Raw genomic sequence first — 18,285 nt, 5'->3', positions numbered from 1 at the left:
AGAAAGTCGGCATGCGTCGAAGGAAATAGCAATCGTATGAAAATATTTGCATAACGTATAAACGAAAACGCAATGCAACAAAAGAAATGAAGGGAGACTTGGAGAATTAACGTTGAAGATAGAAACGTTGAAAGTAGTCTGCGTTAGATTTAAAAAATAATAATCATTAATGAATTAAATGCAATTCATCTGTAGTTTGTAAATCTGTGTCACTGGTCATCGACCGTCGAAATGGTTTACGGCAGGCTAGAATTTTTCCAAAGAAGCTCTTTGTACCCCCACGCAGTTTAAGCACCTCAGACCTTTCTTGTTCGGACACTCCGAGATCATGTCTCCTTCGAAACGAAAGCAATAAAGCCATAAATTACATAAACGCTTGCCCTAGCATAAACCATTTCGGCGGCCGATGACCAGGATCGGTACAGTGACCCAGTGACACAGGTTTACAAACTACAGGTGAAGTTTGACCTCCTCTTCCTTTATTTTCTCTTGCATTGCTTTTTCGTTTATACGTTATGCGAATAAAAAATTTACATATTCGTGTTTCTAGGTTGCACGTAGTTTTCCTGGATTTTATGTAATTATTCACTTCAAGTGATAAACAAAAAAAGGACTCGTTATTATTTATTATGTCGCTTTGAGATTTCATACTAATGCTATTTTCTTCGATGTATGTCGACTTTCTTGTTCGGAGTACAACCGCAGCATCTAGCGCGCGTACCCAACGCTACCGCGGTCGCTCGGGAGGCAAGCTCGCGCTATCATTGGCCGGCATTTTTCGTTAATAACTCGTTAACGAAGCCTGATCTTACATTTTCGCTAAGGAAAAAGTTGTTTCAAATCACCCCCTGAATCACCCCTTTTAAGGAACTGCGACATTTTTGTTACACCCTGTATAATCCGTAGTTTTACGTGAAAGTCAACGTTTGACGTGAAATTCGCAATATTTCATTAAACGCGGAGCTATTTCACAAATATGACTTGCAACTATGTAGACATGGATTTGAGTGCTATAGAATGCGTAGTTCCATGTTAAAAACGACGTTTGAGTTGAAAGTCGCTGTATTCCATCAAACGCGGCGGTATTTTAGCAATAAGACTCGAAACTTGTCGAAACATTGATTTCAGTGACATGTAATTCGTAGTTTCACGTTAAAGTATAATTTTGTCGAGAATTTCGCAATATTTCTTCCAACGCGGTAGTATCTCACCAATATGATTCGAGGCTAATCAGGCTAGTCGTGAGTAGCTGGGTATTGGGTTGTTTAGACAGGCTCTCGAGGGGGCTAACGTCGCGGGGGGGGGGGGGGGGGGGGACGTCACGCCTTCTGACGTCAAGACTGGTGACGTCACGCCTGCTGACGTCAGGACTGGTGACGTCACACTTCTATGATGTCATGCCTTGGTGACGTCACGCCTTGGTGACGTCGCGCCTGCTGACGTCACGTTGTAATGGCATCACGCCTGCAATAGGTTAAAATCAACACACTACTGTTTTTTGTACGGAAAAATTGATCGCTAGAGACGCAAATCTGTTTTAACGACGGAAAAGTGATCCATAAGAATGCCAATCTGTTTTACCGACGGAAAATTGATCGATAAAGATGCTAATTTGTTTTAGCAACGAAAGGAATTGATCGATAAAAATGTAAATGGTTACTGCACGAGTACATCGTCATCATTCTGCATTTTTATCAATTAATATTACATAAGTTTCTGGGAGACGAAGAATGGTTGCATGATCTGGTGTAGGTCTGCGTTAAGTCTCGGTTGTGCTTCGTAATTGAAGCACAAGTTAGAGTAATAGGCGATAAAAGTGCTAATCTGCTTTTTGCTTCAATTATGATGCACGACCCGAACATAACTCAGACTTATACCAGATATTAGAGTAATAGGCGATTGAGAATATGAATTAAAATTTTAAAAACTATTTTTAATATGTATTTACAACGTAAATTAAAACATGACTTTAAAATTTGAATTTTATGTTTTTAAACACTTATCACCTTATTGAGAAGGGGAAGCGATATAGGTAGTTAAAGTAATTAAGTGCAAAAATAAAAATATTATAGTTTATTGAAATGAAAAATAAAAAAATAAAGAATACGAAATGAAAAATGAAAAAAATAGAATATACAAAATAAAAATTGGCCTCATTCTTCTTCCTCTTCGGGAGTAGTTAATTATCTGATACATATAAAAAAATATTATATAAGTTTTTAATTTATTGATGTATGGAATTATTAAAAATCGCATTATGGTTGTGACGTTGCGCGTAGCGCCGTCCCCGGGTTTCACAGTCGATGAGATCATTTAGAAGAAGGACCGTACGGCCCCCTTGCGAACACCTGCCGAGAGACGTCTCCTGGGGGAAAAGTCGCGTCTTAAGGATAGTTGATAATTTCGGGTGCTTCCGTGCCGAGCGCGCACGAAGTTTCAGGGCCGTAGAAGATACCTGAGGGACCCTGAGGCCGTCCCCGTCCCCTGGCCGCGCAGTTCCAGATCCGGGCGCAGTAAGGACACCGGATGTACCAATGGCCCTCCACCCTCGGAGTTGAGGGACTTGCCGCTTCCGCGGGGGACCAAAAGGCCAAGGAAGGAAATCACCATCAGACAAATGGTCCCGCGGCGCCGCCCTTCTAAGGAGGCCAACACGGAAGGCGAGGGTGGAGGCGAGCCAGGAGATCGTCGCCCAGGCGGCCATGGCCACAGAAAGTCCTGAGGGAGTCTCCACACAAGCGGACAAATGCAGAACGCCACCGGAGAGGAGCGGGGCCTCGCTCCTCATGTACGCGCCTGGGCCAAAGCGAGTACGCGACGGTGCTGTAGCGCTTGCGCGGGGAAGGGACGTGCCGCGAATCGAGGGGGGTCGCATGCGCGCGTGCCGGGTATCGTTACTCGTTGTCGGACCTGTGCGTAGACCAGCGATATTGGGGTAAGCCACTTGACTACTTTGGTCTTATCATATTTTGGGCACGGAGTGCCGATAGTGCGAGGCGCGACTCGGGTTTTCCCCCAGGGTGCCTTTAGTGCCGCGATAACATTTTCGCGTTTGATTATCGTGCTAGTTCGACTAGATTTATAATAGACGAGTCCACGCGTGCCGAAGCGTCGGCCACGTGCCTGTAACACCGACCACCTGTGGTCTTCCTTCACCGTGCCGTCTGCACGGTGCCGTCGTTGTAATAAACATCTGTGGGAGACAATTCGAGCTAGATTTATTATCGCCGTAGCCCGCTTTTCCTGCGTTCCCGAACCGCGACCCGTCCTCTTCGACGAGCTAGCCGAGGAAAGCCGCAGTGCCCGTTCTGCAAGTGCCGCGTAGTGTTACGGAATTTCACGAAATCGGTACGAAAGTACCTGGCGCCCATCCAGTCAATCGGTTCATTAGTAAAGCGGCTTGCAGGGCGGACACAGCGAAGTTGTCAGGGCGTCCTGCCTCGAGCTTCTTGCCGCTCGACGCAGGGGGATTCCACGGAAATTATTCCGTAGGAAAAAGTCAACCTGATGTGGTATTCATACTAACCGAATATATAATCTAATGATATATAATACCACTCCCACATCTCATTTGTTACGAGTCCAGACGAGTTATCTAAAGTAACTATAAAAGGGCTCGATTTAAAGCCCCTTCCGTTGACCTTTGACTTCGAATGGACGTCACCATGTAAGGGCCGATGGCATTTCCGTTGCACTCAATGAATAGAATTCATTGAAAGTAATATCATTGAACTTTTCGCGGAAACTCTGCGATGCAGCCGAGTCCCCACCATTTTTGCCATAGACTTTTGACTATAAGAAGGCCAAGAAACTCGGTCTAGCGGGCTCATTTCCAATCCAGTTCGAGTTCAGTATTCGGCTGAGACTGGAAGCAAGATCGAGCATTAGTTCTCCTTCGAGCAGAATCATAGAGTAAAGTACGTAAAGTAAATTCACTGTAACGTGGTCTTAAAGAAGCGTCCCCCGCATACCTCTGTGCGTAATCTAGAGAGAGTGAACGTAGTGCCGGGACACTTAAACTCATCGACAATTGTATTCCTTCGAGTCAAACTTCAACGCGTAATAATATACATTTTTATAAGGTTTGTTAAATTGGACTTAGATCAACCAAAACCTTTCCTAAATCCTATAAGAAGCCAACGCGTAACGATCCCACAAATATTATATCTTTACCGCTCGAGATATATTATAAATTTAAAAGTTACGAGGCTATACTAACATCTTCGCAATCCTTGCGAAGATCCATTTCCTAACCTACAAGTGGCTCCTGGTGTTGGCTATTGCGCACTGGTTCGTCCACGTCCCGTAGTTCCTGGCGAGTGCAATGTTACTCACTAGTTCGTCCACAGTCTTTATTCCACCCTAGCGGCTCCCGATACTCGCCAAGTTGAGTGTTGGTTCGTCCACGAAAACCTACCTAAAACCTGAGGAGGCTCCCGGTGTTGGCCTTTGCGCACTGGTTCGTGTACATCCGTGAGGTGGCTCACAACGAGTGCAAAGTTACCCGTTGGTTCGTCCACGAAACAATAACAATATCCCAAAAAAACCTCACGCTCGGTCGAACTATCTAGCCCTCGGATCGTAACACATTATTATATTGTCGGCGGCGGCGCTCTTCACGGTGCATTATAAACACTAAGTTTATAAGCTGTAAGCAAACGAAGGATACAGAAAATTAATAAAATATTAAATGGAATAAGTATTTTATTAAAATGTATTATTCGGAAATGGTACTTACGGCGTGATACGCCTGGTGCTCCTCGCAGATGTTCTTCTGCCGCCGACGTCGCATGGCATAGAACCTCATAAACCAATGGTTTATGAGCTGAAAAAATACATAAAGAGTTAATTGTATAAATTTCGGGGTGCGTGGACACTTGAGAAAGTAAAAACTATCGCGAGCTACTATAGGAGTACCCGCAAACAATATCTTTTCAGTTACTCTCAATGCAATGTCACTATCTGAAAGTATTCCAGACAGAAGCTCGGTACAGCTTAATTAAAGTATAATTAAAGTGAAAATAGTACTTACGATATCCAGTGCTGCCGATTCCAATTTTTTTGGAAAACTTTCCTATGTAAAAAAGCATAATTTGGATTTTTATAAATTTTTATTCTGAATTGCAACAACGTTTCATCAGATCACACGTTATATATAGCTATCCCCACTAGCTATGTCCCTACTAGATAATCATTCTTATCTTTCACCTACATGGCAAGATTCTACAGTCTCACAGCGTTCAGCTACAGAGACAATGTAGTGATGTGTTGTATGATACATGTATATTCAGGAATCAGAACCATGTTCCTAATCATAACTGCATCTTATTAATACTATATTAAATAATGCATTATTATTGGTCTGTAATCAAAATTTTAATCAATCATTAGTCGGATCATGTTGAACAGTAGTCAATCTATATCGACCTATGGTTGAATCTAATGAAATACAATCGAACCACATTGAACAATGGTCAATCCATATCGAACCATAATAGAACTAAAATTGAACAATGATCGATCTACATCAAACCATCAATGCACCACATCGAACCACAACTGAACCATGGTTGTACCACATCGAGCCTCAACTGAACCATGATTGTAACGCATGGATCTACAACTGAACCATGATTGTACCATATCGATCCACAACTGAACCATAGGTGATAGATGACTGAACTATATATCAAATCGCAATTAAACCACATCGTGCAATTATTTATTATGGTTAATGTTATATACTTCAAATTGTTATTAAATAACAATGGAATTATATCGCACAGCAATTACATCATTACATTAAAGTAATTACATCATTATTGCTATTACGTTAAAGGAAATGGGGGAGGGATAGAAGAAGAACAAATATATGGTTTGATAAAATGAATACATATATATTATGCAATTTCTCTTAAACATTCAAAATTAATAATTGAAAGTTCAAAATACATGTGTTTACTCTTATTTATTAGTTTATTTTGCGTACAATATTTGTTAATGGATTGTATTTGATTACACGATCATGTAGAATGAGACAAGAAGCTGTAGTATTTGCTGGAATATTTTCACCACAATCAAATTCTATACGCACATGCACAGTACTGTTCTTGAATGAATCATTTTGGTGTGAACAATCAATCACCATGAGAGGACCATGTTGTAGAAACTCATCAATCGTTAGAAACGCTTGTCTATTGCTACATCCGTAATAAGCCTTAGAAAAATGTATATACATGTTATACAAAAGAGCATATTTATTTCTGTTGAAATCAGTGTTTAGATCGTCATATGGATAAAATTCTGAATTGAGATAAATTTTCACGTTGGATAGCTTACCGTTATCAAACTCTGTAGCATTTTCACTCATTACATTTTTTTTACCAGTTTGCAAAGCAAAAGTTACAAATCGCGTCTTTTACAATTGTGTAGCCATTTTAACAGACCAAGAATGCTTAGTCGTGTTTGTAACAGAGGATACTCATACAGATCCCACGAACGAAAACACATGCTCAGATTTCGTCCACTTTTTAAAGCACGTAATAATGATAGTTCAGTAATATCATTCAATATCACATGTGATATGCGCCATTGTACTATAAATAATTCGATTTCAGGTTCTAGCATTAAAGATCCTACAAGGCAATTGTTATCATTGCGTGGTCGTATTAAAATGAACTCGTGACGAGCATTAATTACTATGTGTTTATAATCTTCACAAAATCCCTATAAAATTTTTAGTAGTACACAAAAATTGAAATGGTATTTTACATTCTTCTCAACGTTCCATCTAATGTTCCATCCAGAATTCTTCATAATTTTATCTTCATAGCATGTAAATGATATGTAGTTCTTAAGTGTGCTAGTTATTCCAACGTTTCTATTGTAATCAATTTCCACACCATTCAGTTCGTATCGAATTTCGTCAAGCATGAATGCTATGCAATTATTTCCCAACTTTATAATTGATTCATCATTTCGATGTTTTATCACCACCTTGCCTTCCATGTTTAGAAAACTCTCACATGTAATGCGTATAGATCTTGTTGTTGTATAGGTATTCTAATCTCATCGTCATATCCAAACGTCGAGTTAGCATACGGATTGTATGTATGAGTTTCAAGCTTGACGAAACGATCGTCGAACATGGGTTGTTCAGCAATATTTAAAATATTCACTGTTTTTTAGTAATTATGCACAATGAATCCCAATGATTTTAAAAACGCGATATTCACTGCACTTAGCTTCTCTTTATTTTCTTTTCAATGTATTTAGGGCAAGCCTTAATGTTGTATGCAGTCTTATTTGTAAAGGAAAACGTTTTTTGATGCCGTGTTTCGTTGAATACAAACATCTCATTTACATGTTAGCGTCAACGTATTTTTAAGAGAGAATTTGAGAGGGATGGCCAGATGATGACTGGTTTTTGATGGATTTATGATAGGGTCTTAGTTTACGTGTGGCTAATTGAGGGTGCATGTGACTAAACAGTCCCGTTGGCGACCGATGGCTGACGGTTACGTTGGACTTCCCTGCTACCGGGTGTTGTGTGACTGTTTAAAAGAAGAGCGAGTGCTTAGAGAAGGCAAGCGGTCCGATGCCGTATTGCAAAAGAATGGAAATATTGCTCCTAAAGGATCTTACCACGGAGTGGGGAAGGCTATGCCTTTTGGTAAGAGGATTGTGTAAACCCCACGGCACTTACCCCGGAACATTGTGCAAGGAACCAGTTTTCGGGTAGTTTTCTTGACATACATGTGGTACATGTAATACATGTATTATCGACGTCGCCGTATGTGTAACTTTACTGTAATATCTTCTCCACAAAAATCAATTAATCTTCCAGTCTGATCTATGATGCGTATTGTTAGATCCGTAATATTCCGTGCAATGATTGGAACGTAAATGACTTGAGCAGGCGTTTCTGATGTTCCATATCCAGGTGGCACGTTTGGGGAGAATGCATGAATCGTATGTGCGCACTTATCATTGTTGTATGCGGCAGCAGTTATATTGCATTCTACTCGAATAATGATTATATCCATGGTATTAATTGGACTATCCGATTCATGCCACTGATTCTGTTTCAAAGCGCCAGTGGATGAGAATCCTAACAATGAACCAATGTTGTTAGGTTTGGTAAAATTTATTCGAGAAGCACACTTTATTTCACTCTTAATGGTATTGTTATTAGCCCGAGTTAATAAATTATCATAGACATTGTTATCATCGTCATTAATGTCAAAGTCGATATCCATTTTAGATACATCTGTCTTTAAATAATTATTAGACGACGAGTAGTCTGCATAATTGCGCGATTCAGATACTTTCTTATTGTATACAACTCATATGATCCATCGGGAATCACTATTGCTTTGTCATCCTTATCAAAGTAAAATGTGTTATGGAAAGAATTCACATTTGGTACCGTATTATATGTTTCAAAAGCTGTTAGACTAAGCTCATAAGTATCATCACTCAAATCTACAGGCAGAAATTAGCTTACCTCCAGAATGTTACTCTTACCACTTAATGTAAACGTTATCGACATGTTTCAAGAAACAGCCCAATTCATACTGAATTATGATTACAAAGATTCAACGTTTAAATTTACTATCAACCGTTTGTAGAAGTTGTAGGCACAATTGTCACAATTGGCACAACATGGAGCGAGACAAATTCCTCGCCCTTCCATAGCTCGATTGTGACGTTGCATTCCTTCCAGTTGGTGTTCCGTAGCCTTTTTGTCATTTATCGCCTTAGCTACCTCCGCTGCCCCACCAACTAGTGAGCCCAGAACACGTAACAATGATAAAATAGGTAAAATACAACCACGTCTTGCAACTGGAAGTATCCGCTTTCTTTTTATTCCAGTCTTATTTTTGCACTTATTTTTTGTTTTCGTTCCCATTCCAAGTTTCGTTTTAGTTTTCATAGCAGCCCAAAGTGCTGCAGCTGCAGCTTTTTCACTCAGGGTCAAATCTTTTGCAGTGATACGTTTTTGCGCTTTGTCAGCGAGTATATCGTCAGCTGTATGTCTCTCACCTAGATTGTTACTATGCGAATATGCAATATCGTGCTCACGACATGCAGCATCCAAGCGATTGATGCCTGAATCACCTCTTGATAATCGCTTCGAAAGATGAGTTCCTGGCCCACAAAATTGATATCCAGGCATATGCAACTCAATGGGAAGAGCCTTTATTGCTCTATTCAAAAACCCACTACCAGCTTTTACTTTTGCCGAAGACATTCACTACAGCTTTTAATCAGTGGTGCTGGACCATAAATATGTGTTTTCTGCCAAGGACGATTGTAGTGTTCCAAACACCGGCGATATTCTTGAACCTCCTTATCAGCTTTTATATATTCCGGAAGCTCATCTCACAAATTGTCAATATATGTACCAAAATTGTGCAATAAAATATTCTTTGGTATATATTTTAACTGTTCAGAGGTTAAAACATGAATGTTGATGTCACCTGATATGATGAGAAACATTTCGACTACTGAACAAATTTTAATTTGGTGCGTGTATATATAAGAGCGTCATGGATGCGTATGTTTCAGAATCTTGAAAACATGCGGTCGTCAGACAACGAATGATTATACGTGTAAAAAATTTCGACAATAGAATTCAAATAATTGGCAACAACGTGGGATACAGATATGGTAATATGCTACCAAACACTATACGTGGAATTATTTGTGGTCCATCCAATTGTGGCAAGACCAACGTGTTAATAAGTTTATTAGAAAGCCGTTATTGTGTACGATTTGAGAATGTCTACGTGTATTCAAGGTCCCTGCAGCAGCCGAAATATCAGTATTTGGAGAATTTATTGGCATCAATAGATGAAATTGGTTATTTTAAATTTTCAAACAATTGCGATGTTATTTCGCCACAGGAATCGCTTCCAAATTCAATTTTCATTTTTGATGACTTAGCATGTGACAAACAAGATACGATAAGAGAGTATTTTTCAATGGGGAGACTTTCAAAGGTAGACTGTTTCTATCTCTGTCAAACGCAATCAAAAATTCCCAAACATCTTATACGCGATAGTGCGAATCTGTTGATTTTGTTTAAACAGGATGGTACTAAATTAAAACATGTCTTTTGATGATTTTAAAACATTGTGTCGTAGTTGTTGGCAACACAAGTATGGTTTTGTTGTGATCGATAAGGATAGCTCGATGTCTAATGGACTTTCTTGTTACAGGAGAGGATTTAATGAATTTGCAATAGCATAATACAATCAATTGTTCATTGTCGCGCCGTGCGAGAAGAACGTTTCTGTTCAAACAATGATTGATGGACAAGATATTAAGGACCGTGAGAGAATTGCAAAGGAAGTTGCTAACGCAAGTGAATCTATTCGCAAGAAATATCGAGCTCTGAAAACCGGCAAGATGGATGAAGATGCTGCATTGAACAGATATTTTAAACCACTTGTCGACCCCTTAAAACCGATTGTGGAAAATACTTCTACAATGGAAGCTGATGAACAGATTGTAAAAAATATCTCTGCAATGGACGCTGATGAATCATTGTTATCGAGTTCAAATACTAAATTGAATGATACAATAACACCTGTACAATTAAAAGTGAATAATATAAAACGGAAACATTCATCGGATAAATCATTCATGACCTCTACACCAATTCAATCGAAACGAAAAAATGTTATAAGAACCAAGTCATCCATTTCTTCTATATCAGTGGATCCGGTGGTGCAATCGTCGACTATCGATGATGATGATGTTTTTGAAACTACTAATGAATCGATTCTAACATCTGCTAGACAGCAACTACAGACATCCGAAGGTCAAGAAACACTTCATATCTATCTTGGCCCATTAGGTATCAAATACATAGGAGCACAAAAATTCAATACAGGCAAGGACGATAATATATTTATAGATGGGGTAAAATACATTGAAACACCATGTTTATATGAATTAATTTTTATCAGAATTCCTGACGATGCAGTGTACACTGATACTGATAAGCAAAAATACAACAGCAAATTGATGGCCACCAATGCACACAAGCGTGATCTTAACTCTCAAAGCCCCATGGGGTAACAATGGATACAAATATAAACATACAGGGAGTAACAAAAATGTTACAGTTCCTTGAAAGGGCAGATTCAGGGGGTGATTTGAAACAACTTTTTCCTTAGCGAAAATATAAGATGAGGCTTCGTTAATGAGTTATTAACGAAAAATTCCGGCCAATGAGGGCACGAATTTGCCGCCCGAGCGACCGCGGTAGCGTTGGGTACGCGCTAGTCGCTACGATGGTACTCCGAACAAGAAAGTCGGCTTGCGTCGAAGGAAATAGCATTAGTATGAAAATATTTGCATAACGTATAAACGAAAAAGCAATGCAACAAAAAAAATGAACGGAGAATTGGAGAATTAACGTTGAAGACAGAAAGGTTGAAAGTAGTCTGCGTTAGATTTAAAACATAATAATCATTAATGAATTAAATGCAATTCATCTGTAGTTTCTAAATCTGTGTCACTGGGTCACTGCACCGGTACTGGTCATCGACCGTCGAAATGGTTTATGGTAGGGTAGAATTTTTCCAAAGAAGCTCCTTGTACCCTCCACGTAGTTTAAGCACCTCAGACCTTCCTTGTTCGGACACTCCGAGGTGACGTCTCCTTCGAAACCAGAGCAATAAAGCCATAAATTACCTAATGCGTGCCCCTGATCTCTGCTAAGGCGTTTAGACTGGTCCTAACAGCAACAACTGGACAGATGGAGCCAACAATTTTTTTCTTATTCTTCGGGGACGAAAAAGAGTTTCTCTTCTTCGCGGACCCTCTTGGACCGATACACGATATGTCTGTTTTCTGTCTCGAAGCATTGGATACGTAGTCAGTAAAAGAATGGAGTGAGCGCTTTTGTAAAACTGCTTGTTGGTGCTCGTTGTGCACTTCTGCAAAGCACATGTTTTCTTCACAGATACTGATTTTTCTCTCTCTCAATCATGTAGTCGCAGTGAAAGTTAACTCATAATAGAACGATGGAAAACTATGTGAGGGTGGACGGAGCTTCTTTGATAAAATTCTACCCTAGCATAAACCATTTCGACGGTCGGTGACGAGGATCGGTAGAGTAACCCAGTGACACAAGTTTACAAACTACAGGTGAAGTTTGTTCTCCCGTCCCTTTATTTTTTGTTGTATTGCTTTATTGTTTATACGTTATGCGAATAAGAAATTTACGTATTCGTGTTGTTACGTTGCACGTAGTTTTCCTCGATTTTAAGTAATTATTCACTCCAAGTGATAAACAAAAAAAGGACTCGGTATTATTTATTGTGTCGCTATCAGTTTTCATACTAATGCTATTTTCTACGCTGGATGACGACTTTCTTGTTCGGAGTACACCCGCAGCATCTAGCGCGCGTACTCAACTCTACCGCGGTGGCTCGGACGGCAACCTCGCCCTCTCACGGGCCGGTGTTTTTCGTTAATAACTCGTTATCTAAGCCTCATCTTACATTTTCGCTAAGGAAGAAGTACTTTCATATCACCCCCTGAGTCACCACTTTGAAGGAACTGCAACATTTTTGTTATACCATGTATAAATCCTCCTGTACTTGCTCGTACGATAAAGAGCCGAACAGATAGAAGATTTGAACTTACTACACCAAATGTCATAACAGTTAACAAGCAGATACCAAATGCTATGATAGTAAACAATAACCAAATCGATTATATACATTGGGATGATCCAAACGAATTAGTAGATCATCTGCGTTTGTTAGAAGCATCGCGTCAAGCGGGTAAGAATTCACACGACATCGAGTTTCTATCGATTATCGAAGAACTTCGCGAAGCAGATCTCGTTATAAATTAAACTGCATGCTCATAATTGATTTATTCTCAACGAAATGTCAATCAATAAGTTTGGGGTATCACTTAGAAAGTATGAGACCTCACCAGTAGAGTACTATAAATGGAGTGGCATGTTTCGAAATTATATGCACGATAACGCGCTCTAGATGATTCATTCCAACTTTGACGCAAAATACTACAAAATTCGAAATGTTACACAGCTGGAGGTCAACACAGATGCAGTCAATAAGCAGTACTTGGAACAATGCATATCAATCTTAAAGGTTCAACAGCAGGAGTTTGAGGAAAAATTGAGCACATTTCAAAGCAATGTGGTAACAATACAGAATAATGTTCAACAGATACAGCAGGAATTTGAACAAAGATTGGCTACATTTCAGAACAATTTAATAATACTGCAAAATGATGTTCGACAAGTATTGCATGTATTGAACCCTCATGCTCAAGAGGAAGATTATATAACAGACCACAGCCGTAACAACAATGTAAAAATCAATGAAATCTAAGGAAAAGCATAGCCTCGAAAAGCAACAGTTTGTAAAGGAGTTGCATGCGTCAGCACGAAGAAATTTCCCCCGCAGACGTGTTATCGTACATGGATGTGATGATCTGTGGCAAGCTGATATGGTTGAGATGCGTCCATACTCACGATTCAATGAAGGTTATCATTACATACTCACAGTTATAGATGCAGTAAGCAAATATGCATGGGTTGTACCACTCAAAACAAAAAATGGTTTCGAAGTAGCCAAAGCATTCGCAAAAGTAATTCGAGATCGATGTCCAAAAAATTTACAAACCGATCAAGAAAAGAAATTTTACAATGCTGATGTACAGAGATTCTTAAAAAAACATAATATAAATCAGTATTCAACATATTCAGTGATGAAGGCTTCCATCGAGGAACGTTTTAATCGTACTTTAAAACATCATATTTGGAGACTGTTTGTACTCATTGGAACATACAGATGGATCGACGCATTACCGAATCTTGTGGCTGAATACAACATACGGAAACATATAACTATTAGAATGCGACCATGTGGTGTTGCCCTTACAATTGCTGGTAAGCTTTTGAAGACAGTATATAGCCATATAGAGATTGCTGCTTCACCGAGATTCAAGGTTGGTGTCTTTGTACGCGTCAGCAAATACAAAACCGTTTCCGACAAAGGATATACACCATATTGAACTTCTGAAGTGTTCAAGATAATCAAAGTATAGATAACTAATCCTGTGACTTATCTGCTGCAAGATTCATGCGGAAAGCCTATTGCAGGAGGATTTTATGAACATGAATTACAACGCGTTATCAATCCCGACGTGTATTTAGTGGAAAAAGTATTACGTAAGGAGGACGATAAAGTACATGTTAAATGGTTAAGGTTTGATAATTCATGCAATTCATGGATACATGAAAATAATGTACTGTAAACATAAAAGGATGTTTTTACTACAACGTTAATATAGAAAATGCAAATAAATCGATTTTCGTAAAATAATTTCAATCTATTATTGTACAGCTTCTATCCTTTACAATTTTATTTTATAATGCCCCCAAGCTAGTGTATCATTTGAATCAGATATAAGATATCGCTTATCATCATATGGACTGAGAGCAATTTTCAATTTTGTTACAATATATACTTTATGCAATTTAGATCTTATGCATGACTGACGACGAGTTATTTCATATGCATTGCGTAAACAATGCTTGTAATCATCGAAATTGATCATTTTGGCAACAACATTGTTTTTGACACTTTTCAACGTTTTCACATCTTTTTTACCAAACTCTTTCAAAGCATACACTTTTGCTCTAAGTCCAATGAATTCAGTCATTATTGAACCACTGTTTTCATTTTTCATCGAACCAGGCACTTTCTTATTGACAAGCGGTATACCATATACATTTTCTGTTGGATAATCGCTGGTGTCGAATCTATGCATATCGCTTTTCATTATCTCATAAACATCTTCACATTGAATATAATAAATTAAACTGTCTGTGTCAGTATACATAATTTTACAATTTCGTTGGTGTAATGGACACATATAATCGTAGTGGAATATGTTTAGAATGGCCATACCAACGTAAATTGATTTGTTGAATTTAACCATAAGTTTACGCAACTCATTTGCAATTAAATTTTCTGAAAATATACATCTGCTTTGAAAGTTAGGTTTTGAGATCATTGCCTCTATACCAAATCTTCCATTCCATTTTGTCAGAAGTTTTACATTAACATGATTTCGAACATTTTTTATTGTTTTACCAAATACTGCATTGTTCATTAATTTATACAAATTTTTTTCAAAATCATTTGATGCATGTGTTCGAAATTGAGTATTGAGTTCTATATAATCGCGAAGCCATGGTGATTGATTAAATTCGAGAATGCGTTGTATCTTTGTAATGTGAAGACCATGATGAATACACTGTTGTAAGTTGCAATAATGTATACCGTAACGCTCCTTATCGCATAATGTAGCCAATAACTTATCCTGTTTCTTACCAGGGGATATGGCAGGTGTTGGACAAAACGGTAGATCAGCATGATCATCATGTAGATGTTGTGGATATTCTATATCAACTTCAAGAATATAACCTATCTATGAATCAATTGCAATTGAGGATACATCAAAATTTTCAACACTATCGATGCATTGAAATCCTGCATATGGTAATGGTTGACACATTGCCCATCCATATAAATTGTTTATATCAAAGTACATGAGGTACGATGATGATTTCGATGGATCATAGGATAACATATACTTACTATTGGCTTGCGCATATCTCCCAGAACATTGACTCAAACCACCACGTATACACCGCTCGGTAAACAAAACCATTTCGATGTCAGTGAGCAATTCAAAATTAACTTTAGTATGCTTTAACATAGCATCCTATATAAAACCTGGTAATGTGTAATAGTGATCCTGATCTAGACCATAACTCTTGATACAACTTTCTCAGAAATTTTCGAAAATATCTGCTAATAATAAAATATCTGTTTTTAAATACAAATCGCTGTATTCACCTAAAGTTTTAATCTCGAAAGAATGCCATATGTTCTCAGCGTGTGCGTAATCGCTTTCGGATACTATTTCATCAGTCAACGAACTGTAAAAAGATTCCGGCGATGGTAAACAAGAATCTTCTAATTTCTCAAAGCAATCAATGTATTCGTATGGAAAGACACCCTTTCACGTCAATAAATCAAATTTTTCTGTGGACAACATTTGAAGATTAGAGTATAATATTTTTAGCTTATCTTTACTGAGAAAAGACGCTAATTTACCAAAACTAGTATTTAAATATTTATACGAATCGATAAATCGTAATCTTATATAATTTCGACAACCTAATTCTTGTTCTGTTACATCTTTTAAATGTTTTGTAACAGAAATATACTTTTATTTGGTTATAAGTAGTAAATCAATGTAACCTTCAAACGCGTTAGCTAATTCCATGATGATAAAATGTGAATCATATCCAGATAAATTGTGAAAGACTATCGGGACGTGGAATGAGTTTTTATAATTTATATTACAGTCAACATGTGTAGGACCTCTATAGCGCCCTGTTAAATGACAATGATCTCGCACACGTGTTTCGTTGATATCGAATGGTTTCTCACAAATATGGCAATGTATAACATTGTGAAACTCATCCCACTGCTCTTTCGTTAGGTGCACCATAGAGATATTATTAGATAATATAGATTTAACAGTCTGTGCTAAATTCTTTAATTCCTGGATAAACCATGAAACGCAGTCTATATCGCGACGATATTGATATGATGATAATGATGTATCATAAGAACAATGCATACAATATCCAATACTGAATACCCTATGATGTTGATATGCATGCGATATACATTCATCTGCGACGCTATCCTTAATTTTTTCTAAAACACACTCGAGGTCTTCATAAACCACAAACGGAACCCGATCCTTTCTGCAATAATTGTTGACTTTGAGCCATTTATCGTCCTCGCTGGGTAGCAGAACAGTGCATTTATTCATATTCTGACACTTATTCTGATGAGCATCTAACCTTTCACGGGAATTGAAGAAGTGTAAGCATCTGTAAAAGTATTCATATATAATCGTTTATTCTTCATAAAATTAAAATCATAATGTTTTTACACGTTTTATACATACCGATCACAGATGAACTCCTTTTCTTTATGTTTGCTTAATTGTGTGCCAACAAGTCGAGACAAATTTTTTATCCATGCAAAGTGTCCTGTGCCATCATTCTCTATGTACAACAAAATCACATGTCTATCCCTGTTCTAATCAGTGAGACGCAATGGAACGATGACTTACTTCAGATCCTTCTGTGTTTTCTTGATGTTTTCTTCGATGCTGAATAGATTCACGGAGATATTGTTCATCGTTTCAAACTTTTTAGTATCATTCATGGGTATTGGATATCCGATATTTTCAAAATTAAGCACTGTTCTATAATATGGATAGGAACTTTGTTGAGATGTATGCTGTTTAGCTGAATATAAAGCGGCTGCCACAGCCCAAGCGAAACATGCGTTGTCATAGGATTTTACAGAAATTACTGCTTTTTTAAGTAGTATTTCTCGCGGTAGCTTGAAATGACATCCAACATGCATCGGATTATACTTGTTTAAATTGATTACTAAAATCAGTATTTGCGACAATGCCCACCCACTATCACGTTCCTGAAATTCTTCCAACAATGTTATTGTACATTCAACAATACATCGTTCATACCACTCTTCAAGATGCGCGAAATAACTAACAGTATTTGATATTTAAGCATTTATCACCTGCTATAAATTCCCCATTAAATATCGTATTAACTTTAAGTGCAGTGTGCTTCACCAATGCATGTCTGACATGTAAAAGCACTATACTTCTCGCACCGTGAAGGAAATTACGTGGATTGATATAATCTGAGTTTATCACAACACCTGTCAATACACGATTTTCGAATGCAGTTTCTAATTCACGCCACAAGAGACCATTGTTTGAATGTCCTGCACCTTCATGCACGAAACGAGTACGCGTCACTAGTTTAAAACTTTCAAATTGTGCAATTCGAGCAATCAGAGATTGTTGAGTACCAATTGATAATCGAGGGCGTTTCTTTACTCGACAATATTGTTCCAATGACTCAAGATATTCGTTGCAACGTTCTTCCCATGCAATGTATTCATCTAGACAATTCAAACGAACGGCTTGTTCACGCAATTCGTGTTCTGTAAGAATAAATTCATCCATGTCCATGACTTGTTAACTCTTGAATGTAACAGCACATTACGTACAAATCTTTCATTTTACTTTTATATATTCTGATCACAGTTTAAACTGGTGTCATATGTCGCAATCACGTTGCATCTGTTTGTTCGTAAAAAATTT

General features: G+C 38.1%; 1 protein-coding gene, 1 long non-coding RNA gene and 1 pseudogene across 2 annotated transcripts; all 3 read right to left on the bottom strand.

Annotated features, from left to right (window-relative positions):
* Positions 1-5,971: 5,971 nt before the first annotated feature.
* LOC143186616 (uncharacterized) lies at positions 5,972-6,413 on the bottom strand. The gene is made up of 2 exons (XR_013003086.1): positions 6,340-6,413; positions 5,972-6,217 (listed from the first exon to the last, which is right to left on the bottom strand). It is a non-coding gene; the product is annotated as an uncharacterized LOC143186616 (long non-coding RNA).
* Positions 6,414-13,431: 7,018 nt separating this feature from the next.
* LOC143186615 (uncharacterized) lies at positions 13,432-15,171 on the bottom strand (annotated as a pseudogene).
* LOC143186605 (uncharacterized) lies at positions 14,410-14,958 on the bottom strand (the record flags this gene model as incomplete). Its single annotated transcript, XM_076390288.1, has 1 exon — positions 14,410-14,958. A coding segment is annotated over one exon (549 nt), but the record flags the coding sequence as incomplete, so codon positions are not given.
* Positions 15,172-18,285: the final 3,114 nt, after the last annotated feature.

This window comes from Calliopsis andreniformis, unplaced genomic scaffold, assembly GCF_051401765.1.
Source record: "Calliopsis andreniformis isolate RMS-2024a unplaced genomic scaffold, iyCalAndr_principal scaffold0019, whole genome shotgun sequence".
Classification (NCBI taxonomy): Eukaryota; Metazoa; Arthropoda; class Insecta; order Hymenoptera; family Andrenidae; genus Calliopsis; species Calliopsis andreniformis.
This window is presented reverse-complemented; position numbering and strand designations above follow the sequence as displayed.